At 42.7% G+C, this 19,755-nt stretch overlaps 2 protein-coding genes across 10 annotated transcripts in view; one reads left to right on the top strand and one right to left on the bottom strand.

Annotated features, from left to right (window-relative positions):
* Positions 1-29: 29 nt before the first annotated feature.
* On the top strand, positions 30-7,997 carry LOC110491517 (testis-expressed protein 47). 6 transcript variants are annotated; one of them, XM_036946396.1, is made up of 8 exons: positions 672-857; positions 1,612-1,684; positions 2,474-2,577; positions 2,785-2,849; positions 3,638-3,860; positions 4,024-4,180; positions 4,397-4,455; positions 4,782-7,997. In XM_036946396.1, the coding sequence occupies exons 1-7, from the start codon at positions 681-683 to the stop codon at positions 4,432-4,434; spliced, it is 837 nt and encodes a 278-aa protein (XP_036802291.1). In that variant the 5' UTR covers positions 672-680; the 3' UTR covers positions 4,435-4,455; positions 4,782-7,997. The 6 variants fall into 6 exon arrangements, with proteins under 6 accessions (XP_021420706.2, XP_036802291.1, XP_036802290.1 ...); XM_021565031.2 differs by lacking the exons at positions 672-857; positions 4,397-4,455 and adding an exon at positions 30-215 and having other exon boundaries at positions 4,782-7,992; XM_036946395.1 differs by having other exon boundaries at positions 4,397-7,997.
* The window catches only part of LOC110491516 (rho GTPase-activating protein 44), a 77,995-nt gene continuing 63,751 nt past the window's right edge, over positions 5,512-19,755 (bottom strand). The window contains exons 12-22 of one of the 4 annotated variants that reach the window (XM_036946392.1): positions 18,820-18,901; positions 18,575-18,655; positions 17,882-17,995; positions 17,486-17,577; positions 17,035-17,215; positions 14,711-14,731; positions 13,993-14,181; positions 11,524-11,642; positions 10,981-11,358; positions 10,632-10,683; positions 9,357-9,489 (exon numbers count right to left, since the gene is read on the bottom strand). In XM_036946392.1, coding sequence (XP_036802287.1) covers positions 10,676-10,683; positions 10,981-11,358; positions 11,524-11,642; positions 13,993-14,181; positions 14,711-14,731; positions 17,035-17,215; positions 17,486-17,577; positions 17,882-17,995; positions 18,575-18,655; positions 18,820-18,901 — 1,265 coding nt within the window. In that variant the 3' untranslated portion in view covers positions 9,357-9,489; positions 10,632-10,675. Of the gene's footprint in view, positions 9,490-10,631; positions 10,684-10,980; positions 11,359-11,523; positions 11,643-13,992; positions 14,182-14,710; positions 14,732-17,034; positions 17,216-17,485; positions 17,578-17,881; positions 17,996-18,574; positions 18,656-18,819; positions 18,902-19,755 lie in introns of all 4 variants that reach the window. The other 3 variants (XM_036946390.1, XM_036946391.1, XM_036946393.1) reach the window with 3 other exon arrangements.

The following is a 19,755-nucleotide window of genomic DNA, read 5'->3' as shown; positions in this document are numbered from 1 at the left end:
CACAAACAGGTGCATAACTTGAGTCTTTCCCTGCTCCCCCCTCATTCCAGTTCCCACATTTGTTGCTTAGTAACACTTCCAAACATCCATTGTCAGTAATGGCTTCCAGGTCGCACGAAGTTGATATCGCGCCCTTTACCATCTGGAACTCAGCCTTTGAAGACAGAATGTCGCTGCTTGCAAAGCTGGAAGAGTCCCACAGGGCCGTTAGAAAGGTTTGTGCTGGCACTTTGTGCTGCAGTGCTAGAAAAATAAACTTCTCTGTGCTTGAAATGGGTGATCTCCATGCCAACTCATAACACCAGAGTTGTGATCCGTAGCCCTAGGCCTATAGATTGAGTGGTGTGAACATGTGTTTATTATTAGATATCTCTGTGATATGTCTGTGTGCCTGCAATAACAATGCAAGTCATTTTTTAACAAGCAAACCTGGAATACTCCCTGTACCCTGTGTGGTGAAACTGCCACTGTGGTGTTTATGGTGTGGCCTGGTTATGTGGCCCTCTTTCACATTCAAATGAGGCCCTATTTCATATTCAAATGAGACCTTCTACTACAAGAGGAAAATGTTTCGTTGTCATGGAGACTTATCCCCTTCAACTGGCAATCCAGAGAGTAAATAAGGTACCCAAGCATAGGCGGGTAGTGTCGTGGAATGTACTGTAGGAGCGGTGGGTGGGATGACTGTGGTGTGTGTGTGTGTGTGTGGCCGAGGAGGACCTGCCTTCTCCCTCATTCTACTACGTATCAGCATCCCCTTACAAATAGGGCTGGGTCTGTTATCAGTGGATCTGTTGGCAGTCTTGCGTACTGCAGCTGAGCGCAGAAGGATTGGCTTTATTGCACTAGAGGGAACAGTAGGTATCCAGGATATACCATGCAAGTGGTAAACACAAAGGGAGGGCTATCTGCTGCTGCTGCCCCAGTCAGTACTTGACTGAGAGAGAGACAGGCAGAGAGAGAAAGAGAGAAGAAATGGAGACATCCAGCCAGCTACTAAGTCTTGACCAAAAGAAGGAGGAAGATGTTGGGACTAGCTTGTTTCACTGCCATATGAAGCAAAGAAGGCTTTTTAATCCTCAAGAGGAGATGGTTTGTGTAGTTCACTCTCTGGTAGGGCTAAAGGAGCAATATTCAAGAGTCAAGTTCAATGCTTTACTTATCTAAGAGTCCACATTGTTTGCAATGTACTGCAATGTAAACGATATGATTTGAACAGCTTGTACTGTATAAAGAGTGTCCTGGAAGGATAGGCTGTTTATGGCAGGGCCGGCTCCAGCTATAAGCGACATAAGTGGTCGCTTATGTCTTTGATTGATTGTTTGTGTGATTTGTCAGTGGGTCGCTGGTTTGTTTTCATTATTATTTTATTTGTATTTTTTATGTATCGTTTATTTATTCAGTCGAGACAAAATAACATACGCACACAACCGAAGAGCAACACATCTGTTTACTTATCACTATCCCAACCAAACCCACCTCATCCAGAGTTAGGTAGGCTTGTAGCCTTAACTATTTAAGTAGGGCCAATAGGCCTGCTATTTGTCTATTCTTGATACCTGTTCTCTCACTCATCAGATAGCTTAATACCCTTCTTCTCTGTCTCTCCAGAAGTTCCTGTTACACCGGTTGATAGTCGTCGCCAGCCTCCCCCAGCAACTCGCAGACAGGAAAGACCTGGGAGGTCAGCCAAACATTACTGTAGAACACATTTAAGAGCTATTGTGCATTCCAGGGCGGATTACAAGGCATCACTATTTCACTGATAGAGGTCCTTCCTGAACACTGACTCAGGTTTCTCTTTCTCCTACGGAGCATGGTTTTGTTTCTAGCTGATAGGTCAAATCAAAATCATTGTTCAAAATGCTTTCCAGTCACTTTAACTCTACCTACATGTACATATTACCTCAATTACCTCGACTAACCGGTGCCCTCGCACATTGACTCTGTACCGGTACCCCCGGTATGTAGCCTTGCTTGTTATTTTACTGGTGCTGTTTAATTATATGACTTTAATTTTCTATTTTTTACTTAGCACTTTTTTTTCTTAACTTCTTAAAGCATTGTTGGTTAAAGGCTTGTAAGTAAGCATTTCACTGTAAGGTCTGCACCTGTTGTATTCGGCGCATGTGACAAATAACATTTGATTTGATAATGTGTTTATGAACGTATGATGTTGGGACATACTTCCTCTACAAATACTCTTCACAGAAAAAGTGACTTTACTTTAGGATGCTCCTTAGTTGGGGTTATTTGAACAAGTTTTTTGTTATGGGCCACTTTCTGGCTGACACACCTAGGTCTGTGAGTGAGAAGGAAGGACATTATGGTGTGATCCTTATAGAATATAATGGATGCAGTAAAGCTTATTCATGCAAACCAAGGCGTTTCCAGCAGTGAGATACCTCACTCTGTTATCAGTGAACCGGGGTTATGCAAGTAACCGTACATTCTTTCTCCTTTGGTTGTACAGTACACTACGAAGAACTGAACCAGCGCTTGCAGAGGTATTACCAAGGAGATGCTATCACAGGCCTGCTTTTGCTGTACCCAACCTGCATGCTTCATGTCATTGAGGTAAACAAGATTAACCAGTAACACCTATTAATGAAACCCATATAATATATACAAATCTGTCAAAATCCCCCGTCAATGCAGCGACAAGGCACTAGTCTCAGCCAATCACTTTAATAAGAGGTGAACCTTCATTGCCCATCTTTCTATTGATTAGCATAAAGGATATGGTATTTCCATTAATGACCATGCTCTTTGTTTCTCTGCTAGTCCTCCAGCGAGGTTCTTGTGTCTCTGCTGCAGGATCTGAGGGACATGCAGGAACAGCCACACTGGTAGAGTATCTTACCATGCCGATTTGAATCAATATATCATAGTTTTATCTCATCTTCTACTAAGTTCCGAGGGTGATGCACAGTGGTGTAAAGTACTTAAGTAAAAATACTTTAAAGTACTACTGAAGTAGTTTTTTGTGGAAACTGTACTTTACTATTTATATTTTTGACAAATTTTACTTTTACTCCACTACATTCCTGAAGAAAATAATGTACTTTCTACACCATACATTTCCCCTGACACCCAAAAGTACTCATTACATTTTCAATGAAAATTGTTCAATTCACGCTCTTAAAGAAAAAATATCCTGGTCATCCCTACTGCATCTGATCTGGCGGACTCACTAACCCAAATGCTTTGTTTGTAAATTATGTCTGAATGTTGAAGTGGGCCCCTGGCTATCCGTAAACTAAAAAAACAAGAAGATCTTGCCGTCGTCTGGTTTGCTTAATATAATACATTTGAAATTATTTTTACTTGTATTTTTGATACTTAAGTATATTTTAGAAATTACATTTACTTTTGATACTGAAGTATATTTAAAACCAAATACTTTTAGACTTTTACTCAAGTAGTATTTTACTGGGTGACTTTCACTTTTACTTGAGTCCTTTTCTATTAAGGTATCTTTATTTTTACTCAAGTATGAGAATTGGGTACTTTTTCCACCACTGGTCAAGCATGTGCATTCCAGCCAAAGTCAATATAGCTTGACTAAAAACCCAGCCATAAACATTGCTTGACATGCTGTCTTGATGTTGTCATGGTCCCTATCATCGTCATGCAGTGTCCTGATCGAGGCGCCCAGGGTCCTGGTGATGTCACATGACCTTCCCAGCAGGTTGTTCCAGCAGTGGAGTTACAAGGTGCTGAATGTGCCGGCCAGGGTGGGTGGGATGCTGAGTAGAGACGGGCTAGAGAAGGAGGAGGAGGAGGACACCGACACACTGGTCAGCACCGCCCTGTCTATGCTGCTCAAGCTGGGGAATCACCTCCTCAAAGCCACCAAGGTGTGTCATCATTAGCATCGGTTAGACTACAGAGACTTATCAAATCCTGGGCTCATTTAAAGGAATTCAATTAGTCCTACTCTAGATACCATAAGTGGAATCTCTCATTTCTGACAGACCATTCTTTCTGGTGCCTCTATCATCTCTCTATGTATTTGTACAGGGGTCAAAGATGCCTCTGGGCTCTGTTCTGGATGCAGTACCAGAGATGATAGTCCCTCAGGATATTCTGGTTCAGCTCCTGTCCAGAGGAGACCTTCTGAGCCCCCAGCAGTACCTGCAGGCCTACCACACCCCTCTCCACATCCTCATGGACTCTGGTGAGCAGGACTTGAATCACTCATCAACAGGGTTGGGGTTAACTCCATTTCAGTTTAGTCAATTTGAGAAGTGAATTGAAGTTCCAGTACATTAATTAATTGAACAAATTGTCTGTGAAAATCAATGGCTCTCAGATGTTTATATAGTTCACGTTAACTGATAACTTTGGTACCAAAACATTGCCACATGCTGTATGTTCTGTGATTTGTTTAAAGGGCACGCGTTTGGAAGCAGTCAGCTAACTACAGTTTAGTGTTTGGCCAAAAGGTCAAAGGTATGGGTGTGTCAGCATGTCAAATGAAACCAATGCATGTGGTTTGAACCCAGAGAATAACATTGCATGCATCATCTCAAATTGGATCTGCATGACTTTGAATGGATTGTATCTCTCTGAATGAAGGATATTTTGATTCCGGCACAGTATATTCCTTTGTACGCAAGGGATCTTGAGGTGTTGCTGTGCATTTGAATCGTATTCCTTGTCTTTGTCTCGTGTTCTTGTCCTTGACCAAGGCCTCTGCATGTAGGCTTTGACATAGGGATCTATTTTGTGGACACTGTCAGTTAGGATGATTCACACGTTTGATATTATTTCCACAGAGCGTACTTGGCCTCCACCTGAGCAACTTCGATGTGAATTCTGACTTCTGATGTGATACAACTAGACATTTGAATGTGCTTCCTACTCAATCTGTTTTCAGGGTTCATATATTGAGAACTGCCATTCATCTGGACTGTGTGACACATTCAACTCGAAATAATTGTCCTTGCTCCACAAATGGATACTACATAACAAGATACATTGTTTGATACTGTAGTGTTAAAATACACAGGGACTGCAGGGTAGGTTTGGTTGTATATTGCAAATATTTCATAAATATTTTACTGGATGTGAACTGGCATTGGATGTATTTTCTTTCCTGTGTATATACTGTCACACCCACGCCATACTCACAATAAGGCATGATTAAATACACATAAAAAAAAAACATTTTTTAATAGTTTCAACATTCTGATGAGCATTGTTTTTGATCTTACAGGACATGTCCACAGTAGTTGTTCCACTCTGTGACTGGGAGGGAGTATGTCCCCTGTCTTTATTTGACTGTCCCCAATGTCACTGCAGTTTGACATAGTACTGTAGAGCCGTTATATCTAAAAAGCAACGTCTCTGGAGCCTCAATCTTCCGTTTTATTTTGACCCCCTTGTGTTAATTTATTACTTGAACATAAACTATGCAAAAAGATTCATTAAAATGTACTTTCTTACCAAACAATAGCTGCATGCACCACCGTGTCATAACTTACAAATGTTCAGAGGCAAACCAGGTGTGTTTTATCCCACATTTATTCAGGCTTGGCTGATTGGCCAACCAAAAAAGGTGTATCTTTGTTTTGCCTAATATGAAGCAGGAGGGTTTTTTCATCTGATGGATAATGGGATTGATTTATGCCCATATAAGGCTATCCTCAGAGAATAACTCAATGTTTGCAGACAAAAAGAAATACACTGCCAGTCATCCATTCAGTGTCACTGTCATTCTGTTCCTGACTCATTAGGCAAAAAAAGCTAGAAGTTAGATGCTATATTGTCTCCGAGTTGTATTAAGTCATTAAGTTTGGCAATTATTAAGCCATGCTTCTAGATGTACAGTACTTCATATATTTATGTGACTCTGCTTGGTGAATAGTTGATTGACTGGATGAAAAGTTGGAGCTCAACAAAAATGCAAAACAGGAACTGTGGACTGATAAACTGATAGGGCAGAACTGAATAATTCTACCTGCATTGCAAGGCCCTTTTTCTTTTCACATATAAAAATAAATATGACAAGCACAGGTAAATAGGACCAAAGGTAAGACAAATTTCACAAGCATGATGACAAAGCATGCTGCTGATTTTCACACGTGGGACAATGTCTAGTCATAACCCCCAAGCCTATTCACATCACTACCAAACATCTGTCCATCCTGTTAAAACTACATCCACAACACAGAGAATTCCCCCTAAAAACAACCTGAGGCAAACAGTCCAAATAGTCACCAGTACATTCTACCTATTCATTTAAAAAAGGCCTTTTCTCTTACAGTAACTCAACAGACATGCTTAGAAAAACTGTAACAGTGGAAATAGTTTGAGGAATCTCTCTTACCAACAACTGCCCTTGGTACACAGGATTTCTGCTTTTAATAAAGTTGTGTGTTCAATAAATATGTACAAACCATCACTTCATAAAAAGAAGACAACCCCTTTTACAGAACAGCAACAGAACAGCACATTATCACCACAGACAGAAGTCCAGATAGACACATAACCGAACATTCACTTCAACATCCAAATTGTAAGAACAGCCTTCAAAAATGTTGATGCAATTTTGTCTATTTTATAATTTTTTGAATCCTCAAAATCATATGCCATGGTTGGCATTTGTTGCAAGTAACGATACAAAAGACAAAAGCAATAAAACATCAATATAAACTGTAAAAAACTTCAAATCATTTTAAAGAGAGTGGGACCCCCTTCATCTTTGAGGTTTCTCTGTTTCTGTGTTCACAAATACTGTAATTGCACTTTCTTTTATCATTTTGAACTTCAACATTTTTCTTCTGGAATTGTCTACTCAGCATTGCGTTGAACTATATTGCTTTCAGGGGAGGATATTTGTCTTCTACACTGGGGAATATACTCTGTACTGTAAGGTTGGAATAACTAGGTTGACTCAACCGTTTTTTTGCCTCGTAGGGATGGTGGTCCCCTTCTAACTTACCTATTGACAATCACAAATACATCCCTTACAATAGCTCTACTGGTCAGGCTGTCGACTAGTGGAAACACACAGTGACGCAGCACTTTCCATTCAGACATGCTGTATTATTAAGCTCCCGGCTGATGACTCTGCACTAACAATCCTAGAAAATAGATTTAACCTTTAATCTATGTCCGTGTTATATGGTACTATTTAAAGCTCGCGGCTGATAACCGTGCAAAGCTTTACTGCATTTCGTTAAGTGTGAATCTGGCAATATTGTGGTCAGGACCAGAACAACACGGACATGTCAATATACAAATACTTTCAGTCAATATTTATATTTCTCTTATCTTAATATATATTTTATCCTCTCCCCCTGTTTTATATACACACACATATACAGAGGCGTCAGTATTTACAATAGTGTTGTTATGGATAAAATATATAGCACTTGAACATAAGTGCATGAAAGGGCAGCGTTTGTTGTGGCTTCCAGGCAATAATCAGTGTTATGGATGGAACATTTCTAAGGAGAAAAAGTCATAGGTCTGTATAGGTCATGGGCGGGCGCCTGACCTTTGAACCCCAACACCGGATAAACCGATTGGACCATTGGTCTTTTGTGCTGTGGATGTCAATCCAACTCCTCTGCACCGTAATCATCGGTATACAGTAAATACTTTCATCACAATAAGAAATACTTCACATTCCTCATTGTGAAAGTATTGTTTTTTTTAATTGTGTGGTGGGGGGACTGAAACTGAAACCTCTGTATCATTTCAATGAGAGCCTATTCTCATTCGCCGTATGATAGAATATAAACGTATATTCTAGCACCAGAAGAAATGTACCTATATTCCGGATTACACCCACACACACAGGCACAGAACTGCACCCATATACACACTCACTCTCAGAAGAGTTTCCAATATTTGCTTTCAAACAGCTGAGCCGGCTCCCCAGTGACAGGCTCTTGCCAGAGAAGTCTCAGGGCGCTCATTAACAGAGTTACAGAGACCACAGAGAGGAGGTATACAGACAAAGGGTGTTAATTTGAGCCAGTTTGCTACAGCAGGGAAAAAAATCCTGCAGCAACAGGAAATGTCAATTATTATGTGGATTATAACTAATGGATGTTTTTGTAGGGGTTGATACATTTTTCGTAAGGGAAAATCAAGTCTGAAATTTCAAAGTGGAAATGACAAACTTCAGAAGCCTTTTAATACCTCAAATACACTTCAAGTTAAAGAAATTCCTACATTGAAGAAAAGTTATCCTGCAACAGGGTGATCAAATTAAGATCCTACATCTGTAAAGTCCACTCATACTCACTATTCAGCAATCCATTTATAAGTATTCTGTTTATTCTGTGTCTATGCTCTATTCCCTCTACTACAACATAGACATGCAGATTTCTCCCACTGAGCTCCAAGCCTCTCCTATGATAATGTACAGTCAAGTACATGCTAGACTATATAATATCTGTATACTGTATTTATAGTTCTATATACAGTAGAATATCTGTATCTCTATGGTTTAATTCTTATATTATATGACTCATATAATAACTCCTGTATCTCTATTAATATCATATACTCTGAAATGTACAGTATAAACCGTCATTTTAAATAGTTTTAAACAGCCAAATGTAATCTTAAACCCCCCTTTGAAGAATGTGATTGCGAATTCAAGCTCAAACTGGTCTTGCAGTACCATTATATTTTCACTCACAGACTATGGCAGAACTCGCCACTCAATGATGCAGCACATTTCCAAACACATCACACAATTCACAAACACACATACACGTTCAGCCAGGACGGAACAAGGGGTTGCCAGAATGCCAGTGAACTCAAGAGTACAAGAATGGGTTTAGGCGTCAAAAGGAATGCTATAGCCTTGGTGACAGGGAGAGGAAATCAGAGATGTCCTGTCCCCTTCCTTTCCTACTGCACTCACAAGAGGAGAACCCATTGCACCAAGCCACTTGTTTTCATGTCTTGTAAGTTAAAGGCAATATTGCAAATGACTCAAATAAGGCAAAAATAAAAGACGTATAAACAAAATTGTTTTAAATAAATCCTTAAAAATGAATGCACCCCAGATAGAATCAATGGAATCTAGTCAACATAAAAACCTAGCATTCGGTCCCTTTCTCTGAATCAAAGGTTTCAACCCCCATTGTCTCAGTCAGAAACCCTCTGGATGTGGATATAGCTATTTTCTGTATTCATGTCTATTACATTTTTTGGAGAAGGACTTTGATTTACAGGGCTGAGCGTGGTACTTGGTCTCTATGGGTGGAGGTGAGGTCTGGAGTGAGTCCCCATTGGGTCAAAGGTCAGAGAACGGGTCCTGGAGACGGGTTGGAATAGTTAGGGCTGGGCGTGGAAACTTGTGATGTCATAGTATTGTGCTCTCAGACTCTTCCTCTGACTCGGCCTTAGGGGTTGGCCGGACCACCGCCACTGAGTTCCTGTAGGGGGCCATCTTGGGCTCATCAAAGATGCCATCCAGTTCTACGTTAATGATGGGGATATCCAGGTTGCAGAAAGAGTCTGGCCAGCCAAAGATCGACACGAGATGAGAAGAGACAAGAGAGAAGAAAATAAGAGAGAGACAGAGAAAATAACTGTTAGTGGTTGCTTAGAAAAGGCCGTTCTAGACAAGATTAAGTCAATGTTGAATGGTGTGTTATACACAGCAGAGAGGTCAGCATAGGCCCAAGCTATTGTTTTACACACACATCCTCAAAAACGATCCGTGTTTCTAGAGAATTACTGACAGATAAGAGGCAGGTCAGTAAGTAATGTAACTCCAGCTTTTCTAGCAGACATAGTGGTTCGGGTAGGTTTGTAAACGCTGAAAATTGCATGCGAAGAGACAATTCCCCAACAGTATCCAGTGCAGTCACCACAAACATTTATCCTTGTCATTACTTTGTCTTTGAACTCACAGTCATGTGAGAATGATGACATCCATAGTGTAACACTGAAATGGATAACAACCAGTGACTGGGAAACAGAAAGTGGAATAATTCTAGAACAGCAGTGGGTGTGGAATAAGGTGTGTGGGGGGGGGGGGGGGGGGGGGGGGTACTGTGCAGTGTGTAAGCAAAGGGGCAGCTGGCCCCGGACAGGACAGGGGTGGGATGTGGCATGGTTTCAGGGAGAAAACAGTAAAGAAAGCTTCTTGGGATAGCAAAATTACGCCAATCTTCTGTGTGAAGTGTGAAGTGGAGTCAGTGGACGGTCTTTCAGACACATCCACAAGCCATGCATCGCGCCAGTCTCAGCCACCATGCAAAGGCCAACAAAATGGGTTAGTGGTGGACTGAACACAGCAGAGATATATAGCTCTATACATATGAGAAGTCATGTATACAGGTATATATACACAGCAGAGGAGGCTGGTGGGAGGAGCTATAGGAGGACAGGCTCATTGTAATGGCTGGAATGGAATCAATGGAATGGCACCAAACACATCAAACACATGGAAACAATATGTTGGACTCTGTTCCATTGGTTCCATTCCAGCCAATACAATGAGCCTATACACCTATAGCTCCTCCCATCAGCCTCCTCTGATATACAGAAAGCTGGAGCCATGCAGCTCCACAGTGAGCCAGAATGGCGGACGGTTGGTTGTTTGGAGGGATGGGAGGGTGAGGCTTTAGTACAGTACTGGAACTCCTGCTTACCCTAAAAGGCCCTCTCACATTTAGCCCATATTGAACCACTCGCTTCATACCGCTGTAGGCACACAATAATAGGAGTCGAAAAAAAATATTTATAAAATGGAAGAACAAGATAAGAGATTAAAATATTTTTTACCTTCTTACCTTTTTTTGTGTGAGTTCCCCACAGTTTAACACAGATGAAAGGGTTAAAAGTATTATCAGTTTAACAAACTACACAAAATAATTCAATTTGCAGAAACCATATTAATACTCTGGCAGGCACACTGGAGAGTGAGATATTCCACCTATACCAGAGAAGAGAGTGTATGGGCGGGCTCCTAGTGTGTTGAAACTCCATTGAAGCGTTTACCTGTGGACATGCTCTCTCCAGGAGACAATCCATCCAGAAGGCCGCCACCGTGCTCAAGAGGTTGGGGGCTGGAGCCAGGGGTGCTGGGGGGCTGCGGCGGGGGTAGGCTGGGCCTCTGCCGAGGAGGCTTGGGAGTGGGCCTAGCCTTGGTGAGGGTGCCGGCTAGCGAGGGAGGGGAGGAGAGAGAGGGGGTGGCGGTCTGGGCCTGTCCCGGGGAGCCGATGGTGGCGTAGCCCTGGGGGTAGCTGAAGCCGTACAGGGAGGGGGTACTAGGAGGGGTGGGGGACAGGCTGACTGGAGACGGCTGACCTGTAGACTGGTCCGACATTCCCCCAGACTGAGAGTAGGGTTTAGGTGGGATGGGGGCCAGCTTCTTAGCTGTGGAGAGAGCAGCAACACAGATTTTAATTGAGAGGTGACAAGCCAAGACAAAACAATCTGTCTGCTTTGTGCACAGCATGGTCTCTCACACACACACACACACACACACACACACACACACACACACACACACACACACACACACACTACTTCCATCAGTACCTCTTCTCAGGGTGTGAGGGCTATGGTCAGAAGAGTGCTGTGACAGCCCACCAGAGAGTGCCGTTCCCTGGAAGCCCTTTTGTCCAATCACTGGAGACAGCTCATTGTTCTTCAGAGTACTGGGGAAGACAAAGGGATATGAACAACAATATGTAATCTTCATAACATCTTCTTCAGGTCGTGTGTGTTTGTGCTCACTACCTGTCAGTTTGAGGGTAGATGGCCTCAATCTCCCACATGTAGAAATGAAAATCCCTGTCGTTCAATGTCAGATAATCTGAGTGACCACTGACAACTTTCACTACTGCAAATGTACTACTAGCTATATGGCAGTGTAGCTAAAGACCCCCCAAAAAATCCAAGCCCAAGCCAGTAGGTTTAATGGATTTTTTTTCTTGCCTTTTATGGCACTATGCAGACAGAATGCCAATGGGTAGAGAGCTTGAAGGTCAAAACCTAACCAGTTCATAATAGGATGTGAGTGACAGCTCTCCCAGCTCCAAATCCCCCCGCCCACTGACAGCAGATGAGGATGGGTGATCGGGACTGGAGAGATTTGAAGTTAGGGTGGAGCTATGCAAATGAGGCATCCCTAACAGCTGTTGATGTAAAAGACCCTATTCCGATGAAGGCCAATGATCGGATAGGAATCATGCCAGCCCATCCATCTATATTTTTCACTTAGTCACTCTTTGTCCAATTCATATTCAGAAACATAACTAGTCAACTACCATCCAAGGCCAACTGGGCCCTTTAAAATGACAAATTAACGGCCACTATGTTCTGCTATCTCTGAGAGTTTTCAATATTCTTTGTTGCTTGGCAACATCCTCCAGAATTTCCTGGCAACATGGAAAGTTATGGATTCCATAAAATAAGGAGAGTTTGGTACTAGAATGATCCATAGATAGAAAAGTTCCATGATGGGAGGAATATCCCTTTGAAACATGAAATTGAGGACAAAAACGAGAAAATTAACCAAATGTATTAAACAGGATGTTGGCACTTTGGAGGGAGCTCCCTCTCTCTCACTCTCCCCTTTGTGTCCTAATGTCCCTCTCTAATTTTGCCATTATGAGCCACTCAGGCCTGTGTGTGTTACGAAGACTGAGTTTGTGTCCATCTGGGCAGGGCGATGTGACGTAGTATTTACCTAGTCAGCTTGGCTCCTCTCTCTCGGCTACAGGCACAGGCGGCCCATGGAGGAGGTGCGGACAGGGGGAGGTTAGAGGTGTGGGGACCGAGGGACGGGTCGTGTCGGGTTAGCACGAGGGGGGTTTTGATGTAGAGAGGGGAGACGTTAGTTTCTAACGGTGGGGGCGCATGCGGAGCTTCGGCCAGGGAGCTCTGTTTGGGGAGGTGCAGGGAGCAGGGCTTGGGGTTAGAGTTTATATCAAGCTGCTGGAGGGAGGGAGAGGGACACGAAGAGGGGGGCAGTGGGGGAGGGCTGTAGCAAGACCAGCGGGGGGGAGGTGTGGGCGACGGCCCAGGGGGCACGGACTCTGGACCGGGGGCGACAGGGCGCGCACACTGCGGTGCTCGGGGGTAGAAATGATGAAGAGGCGGGTAGCAAGAGGAGGAAGAGGGGTAAGGGGGAGGGGGCCTCTCCTCTTCCGGGGAAGGGTAGGCATAACAGGAGTCCAACGCGTCATCGGAGCTGCAATGATACAAATTTTTATGATTTCACAGGGAATTTTATTGTTCTAAGTCAGGGAGAGGCCAATATTGTCACGTTCTTGTAGTGGAATGAAAAGTGTTGTATGAAAAAGAATATGTGAACAAGTCCAATGGGCCATTCTGTCATATTTGTGAGCACTCAATAACCACTGCAGTTCATGTAGTGTGAAGGAGAACAAGTGCGGGTTTTTGTATCTTGGAAGGTATTAGTCAACCAAAGTTGAACAGAGTCGCATTAAGAAGGGGAGGGGAGAGGTCTAAGGAGAACGCAAGTAAAAAATGTAAAAGAAAAGAGCAAATGAAAAACCTTCATTCAGGCCAGCATTCAAGTTTTGAAACTAGTAAACTGTTTGACAAATACAAGTAAAAACTCTATTTGCAATCTTACATGAACAGTGTTAATGAAACCTGTTCTGACGGATGGAAATGAAAAACATGTACATGCTGCATTGGCAAGCTACTTTTGAGATGAGGTACACATTTTCAACGACTCTCTGGTACAACCTAGATATGAAACAAAACCAAGCACAAAAAGAACTTCACGGGTTCTAGAAACTCTGAAGATCAGACTAAAGGACAACAACAACAACCAAAACAACATCACACGGGGTCACGAGGTCAAACCAAGTTTGAGAACACATGCAACAGATGTGAGGGGCTTCGGTTCACAGAAAGATGAAGATGATGCGTGGGAAAGAGAATTAGAAGACGTCAACAGACTGAAAAAGTACAACAACGCCGTGTCGGGGTCAGTTTCAGGACGCGAGGAGTGTGGGAAATGGACAGCCTTACCTGGCACGGTCACTGCTAGCGGGAGGAAGGGTTGGGGAGGGGGACGCAGAGACCTCCCCCTGCTCAGGTATGAGAGCGTCTGAGGGCGGGAGGGGGGGCTGTACACCTAGGGGCGTGGAGGAGCTTTTACGCGCTGACGACGAGCCCCTGCGCGACACCCAAGAAGTGTCCATCACCCTGACCCCCATGCTGCAGTGGGACAGAGATGCACAGCCAATCGAAGACAGTGGTCAGGGGTCAGAGGTCAGCTCAGAGAGCCTTATCCTGTAGTCCTCACAATTGTCAGCACAGTCTTTACTGTACTATATGAAGTAGAAACACTAGGGAAAGGAAACCTTTGTAATAATGTGTCACAGTGAGGGTGCATGTATGGTTGGTCTCTGTGTGACAAACAAATGTTTGCACCTGTTATTGTACTTGTCAAGCATTCAGAGGAGTACATCTGACACCAGACATCGCAAAAAATGCATTTGAAGTCAACAAACCACACACAGTGTGAGGACATTGTTCACACGGGAACTTATTTGGCAGCACTGTCTGTCAGCAGCACTCTGTAAGGAGCATTGAACTATACGATTAGAAGTGTGTCAGGACGAGAGAATAATTGTGACTGGAATACTGTCAGACAAATGATGACAGAGAGAGGCATTCTCTCCACAGGCAGTTCAGACAAGGGTGAACAGAGAGTTACAGGCAGGAGGAAGAGTAAGTACAGTACCTTTGAATTTTCCTAACGCTGCTTGGTAGGATAAAAACATCACAATAAAGGGTAAGGATCATGAGAAACTCCATTAACTGATTCACAGCGACACTAAATCAAAGCAACTGCGGGAGCAGTCGGTAAGGAGTTGGATCCGAGATGGAGAAGCAGCAGGTCAAGCCTTCAGGTTTGGATTGCAGACGGTTGTGGGGGATGGAAGTCATGCTGAGAGTAATGAGGAGAGGGATTTGAGGGGTGAAGATGGTCCTTCCCAAAAGAGCTCCAAGCATGTCCTACCGGTGAGCCAATTATCACTTAGTTTAGAGCTAATTAGGGCAACATTTCCCCACGGACATAAAAATACCCCAAAATAACACCAAAATATAGGAAGTAACTTGCAGCCGTGGTTAATGTACTCGTTTACTATAAAAAAGAGCAAGTACAACTATGGATAGTTAAAGGCTACATAGTATTCAGATATTTTTTCAATCAATGACAATCACACTCACAAAGACACGGTCAAGGACATGGCATGACACATCACCCATAGTGCTTCGGAGAAAGGCCCCGAATGAATGAAGACCATAACAGAGGTATCAACCTGCCTTCATGGACTTGAATATGGACACAAAATAAAAGGAATCAAAGCTGGGAATGCTACTTCCTCATTGGTCTCAGCTTGTACTAAGGAGCAGAATGCTCCTTGACCTGATCCTGCTCTATCTGAAGGGGTGGGTGTTTCTAATGAGAGCAGAGCTCTATTGATTGGTCCCTATGCAGTCCTGGACATGTTTAATTAGCTGGGATTATTGTGTGGTCCCAGGGCTGAGGGGCTCAGACGGTCTGCTCTGCTGACAGAGACCGATAAGACAGAGAGGTCATTTGAAGAGAGAGAGTGAGAACATGATTGACTTGAAACTAATCCTCCACAGAACACAAGAACTGCTTACAGCACCACTCATCACCACGGACCAACCTCTTTCTCTGAGCTCCCTGCTGTCTGACTGCCTCTCTCTTACAGTGCACATCTCTCTCTCTCTATCTCACTAGTTATCTCTCTCTCTCACCTGAGATGAAGAAGAATTCCATGATATTCTCTCCGCCATTCTCATACCCAGACAAAACTTTTTACTTAGCTCACTTAAAAAGGTTATACAGTCTTGTATGATCTTATGAAGAAAAACTATTCACATAGAAATATGACATTATGCCATTTCTACGGCACAGATATGGGTTCAAATACATGCTTATTTAAGTATGTGTATTTGAAATACTTATTTTCTGTGTATTTGAGTATTTTCAAATAATTTGGCAGAACCAACTACTTCTACTTGAAGTATTTAAGAGTATTTGTCACGAATCTCTCCGGGAACTTTCATTACGCACACCTTTCGTTCCCTTGAGTATTGCGCAGATGATTACGGGTCTTGTTGTGTGCGTTAATCATTGTGCGTATGTGTATTTATACAAGGTACTCCTCGCTCTTTCGTTTGGGTTTCTACCCTGTGTTTTGTTTACGTGTTTGTTTTGGTCTTCGTCCCTGTGCCTTTACACAGCACGGCATAATTTGGGGCTTAATAAAAAAACTATTATGCATTCCTGCGCCTGTCTACTGAATCATTTATACCAGCGTAACAATATTTTCAAAACAAAATCCTATAAATATTATTTGAAATTATTTTCAAATACTTGCTTCCAAATACATTTCAAATATCCCTAGGACCAAACAGACCTGGGTTCAAATGCATGGGAGTATTTAAATGTTTGTTTTTGAAAAAAACCTTTTCTGTGTATTTGACTATTTTCAAATACATAGCAATACTTTCTAAGTTAATTTTCAAATACATTTCCAAATATTCAACTACTTCTCAAAATACTTACTTGAAATGTATGTGAAAATTATTGAAATACCTTAAATAGTATTTAAATCCAGATCTGCTATGCCATACATCTTCACAAAACACAAAAATACGTTGCTAGTCAACCAAGCCATTACCCATTTCTCATGCAAATCCTTTATTCTGAACTGTGCTGTAATAACCAATAATATCAATAATAATTTTTGATGCCCAATCCCACTGGGCACAGATGTCAATTCAATGTCTATTCCACGTTGGTTCAACGTAATTTAATTGAAATGAAGTGGACACAAGTTGATTCAACCAGTGTGTGCTCAGTGGGATGGTTCATGTTCCAGAAAATAGTTTTCAGCGAGGACAAGGAGGGAAGACAAGCAATTAGGTAGTTGACTTCAGAGACAGAGAGGATTTGAGAGAGATGTGGAGGGTAAGATAGGGTAAGATATGGTAAGATACGGGGCAACAAGAGTTGGATCTTCTTACCCATCCTTCTTATAGAACTCCAGCATCATATTATCGGTGGCCACACTGAGTGGACGTCGGCTCTGATCATTGTGCTTGCGTTCTGAATGGTCCATATCCGGAGAGGGCATGGAGCTGTAGTTGGCGTTGTGATTGGTGTGGACTGGGCTGCCATAGTTTCCTGTGACATTAAACTCAATCTCTGAGAGAGAGGAAGGAGATAGGTGAGGCGATTACGTTTGTGACAATTCACATGTATCCTGTTATAAGAACTGACTCTTAAAATTGTGAATAATGTCTCCTAAGGTCGGTGACCGACTGTCATGCTGTGTCTGTGAGAGCAGACGCTCGGCTCCACTTGCTCCCTTACAGAGGCTGATACAAGGATATTAAAGCAACGACATTAACTCCTAATGGATGAGCGAGGTGGTTGTGCCTGATAGAGGCTGAACAGACACTGTGTTTCCCTCACCTCCAGGGAAGAACCAGTCAGCGTGCTGGATGATGGGCTCAATGATGCCTACGATCTGCAGGGACACAGTGGTCATCATCTCCGTAATGTTCCTGGAGGGAGAGAGAGAGAGGACAGAGATATGAAGGAGATAGTTTAGTGTGATGGCGAGGGATAACTCTGTACTGGAAATGACTCACTTGAACCTTGAGATATGAGCATTATTTCATTTGGACAGTTTTCTGTATGTTCATGATGTTAGAGAATTGACCGTTAAAATGCCGGTAAAAGTCTAGAGATATGAAGGTTAAAGATACATGGAAATGACTAAGGAGTATTTTTCTCTTTAAGTTGCAACCAATGACCAGGCATTGCTTTTAAAAAGGTATGTTGTGGTAGAGAGAGGTTAAGTCTTACCCTTCCTGTGTTGTCCACAGCAGGTTAGGGCCTAAGACAATTGCAATATTCCCAGGGGTCATTTTATTTTCGTCCTGGTAGTCATCCAATTTGGCGAGGAACTTGACTAAATACCTGAAAGAGAACAATTAAACAGTGAACTAACTTTACATGTATATTTTCAACTAACTATACAGAGTCATTCATGTACTGTGTACCGCATTGGCTGACAAATCTCTGAATCACAGAGATTGGTGTTTTCGTGCTCATCCTAAAATGAACAGATTGCTCAGACAGAACCCGAGGCAGCTCTTTTCAATTGGGCTATGATAAGGACAGCTTTGACAGGTGTTTCGCAAAAAGAAGACAACCTAAAGATAATCCTATTTGTGAGATTCAATGAAGACACTGACATGCACTGCAGTCTGTCAGCCTTTTGATTCTATTTCACCTTTCTTACACTCCCCCACTCCCACTTCTCCTTTTGATATAAAAAAATATACAAAAAAAAAAACACTCAATACTGGCTGCTTGAAAGCTATGATTCCTCGGTTAAATGCCTCTGCTGATGTGAAAAGAGCAGTGAGGGATAAAAACGGCGAAAGGTGATGGAAACTGAAATAATTGAATGGTCAGGCAAGTTCAGGAAAGACCAGAGTAAAGTGGATGCGGGACAGAGGAGAGAGAAAGAGCGAAACAGAGATGGCGGCTCACTTGAAGTTGTTGCCGTTGGCCAGGGGTAGTTTCTCGCAGGCTGTGAGGAGGGCTTGGAGTCTCTTGTCTTGGTCTTGAATGCTGCCAGACAAACCACAAAAGAACATCTCAGTGTACAAGAGAAAGCCCATTTCCAATGATCTCATCCTTTTAAAGTGATTTAAAAAATGACCAGCATGGCGTACAAATCCAACACAATGAATAAACATCAACTAATGCCGGCATCATTCTAAGCAGATACTGACTTGGAAGCTTGAATCCATTCGTCGTAAAGTTCAAAGGTCATCAGTGGCTCAGGGAGTTCCCGTAGGTAGGATTTCAAAGCACCTGTCGGGATGAGACAAGTGGAGGGTGAGTGAGAGAAAGAGGGATAAAGCAAGAGGACTGGGGGGGGGGGGGGGGGGGGGGGGAGTGCTAAAAATGAGAGGGAGAGATAAAATAAGAAGGTAAGAAGGATTATACAGTTACTGTTTAGGCCTAAAGACAGCGGAGCCAAAAGATAAAACACTGCCAGACACAGGAAGAAGGATAAATAGGGGGAAGCAGAGAGTGTGTATGTCTCTACTGTAACTATTTCTGAAGTGTTGTATGGGATGGATGAACCAGGACGTCCTAGTATCCCTCACATTTTGACAGTGCGGAGGAAACCACAACAGCTGTGCCACTCTTCTGTGTGTATATACAGTGGGGCAAAAAAGTATTTAGTCAGCCACCAATTGTGCAAGTTCTCCCACTTAAAAAGATGAGAGAGGCCTGTAATTTTCATTATTGGTACACTTCAACTATGACAGACAAAATGAGAAAAAGAATCCAGAAAATCACTTTGTAGGATTTTTAATCAATTTATTTGCAAATTATGGTGGAAAATAAGTATTTGGTCACCTACAAACAAGCAAGATTTCTGGCTCTCACAGACCTGTAACTTCTTCTTTAAGAGGCTCCTCTGTCCTCCACTCGTTACCTGTATTAATGGCACCTGTTTGAACTTGTTACCAATATAAAAGACACCTGTCCACAACCTCAAACAGTCACACTCCAAACTCCACTATGGCCAAGACCAAAGAGCTGTCAAAGGACACCAGAAACAAAATTGTAGACCTGCACCAGGCTGGGAAGACTGAATCTGCAATAGGTAAGCAGCTTGGTTTGAAGAAATCAACTGTGGGAGCAATTATTGGGAA

This window comes from Oncorhynchus mykiss, chromosome 16, assembly GCF_013265735.2.
Source record: "Oncorhynchus mykiss isolate Arlee chromosome 16, USDA_OmykA_1.1, whole genome shotgun sequence".
NCBI lineage: Eukaryota > Metazoa > Chordata > Actinopteri > Salmoniformes > Salmonidae > Oncorhynchus > Oncorhynchus mykiss.
The sequence above is the reverse complement of the archived record's forward strand: the minus strand, read 5'-3'. Positions and strand labels throughout refer to the sequence as shown.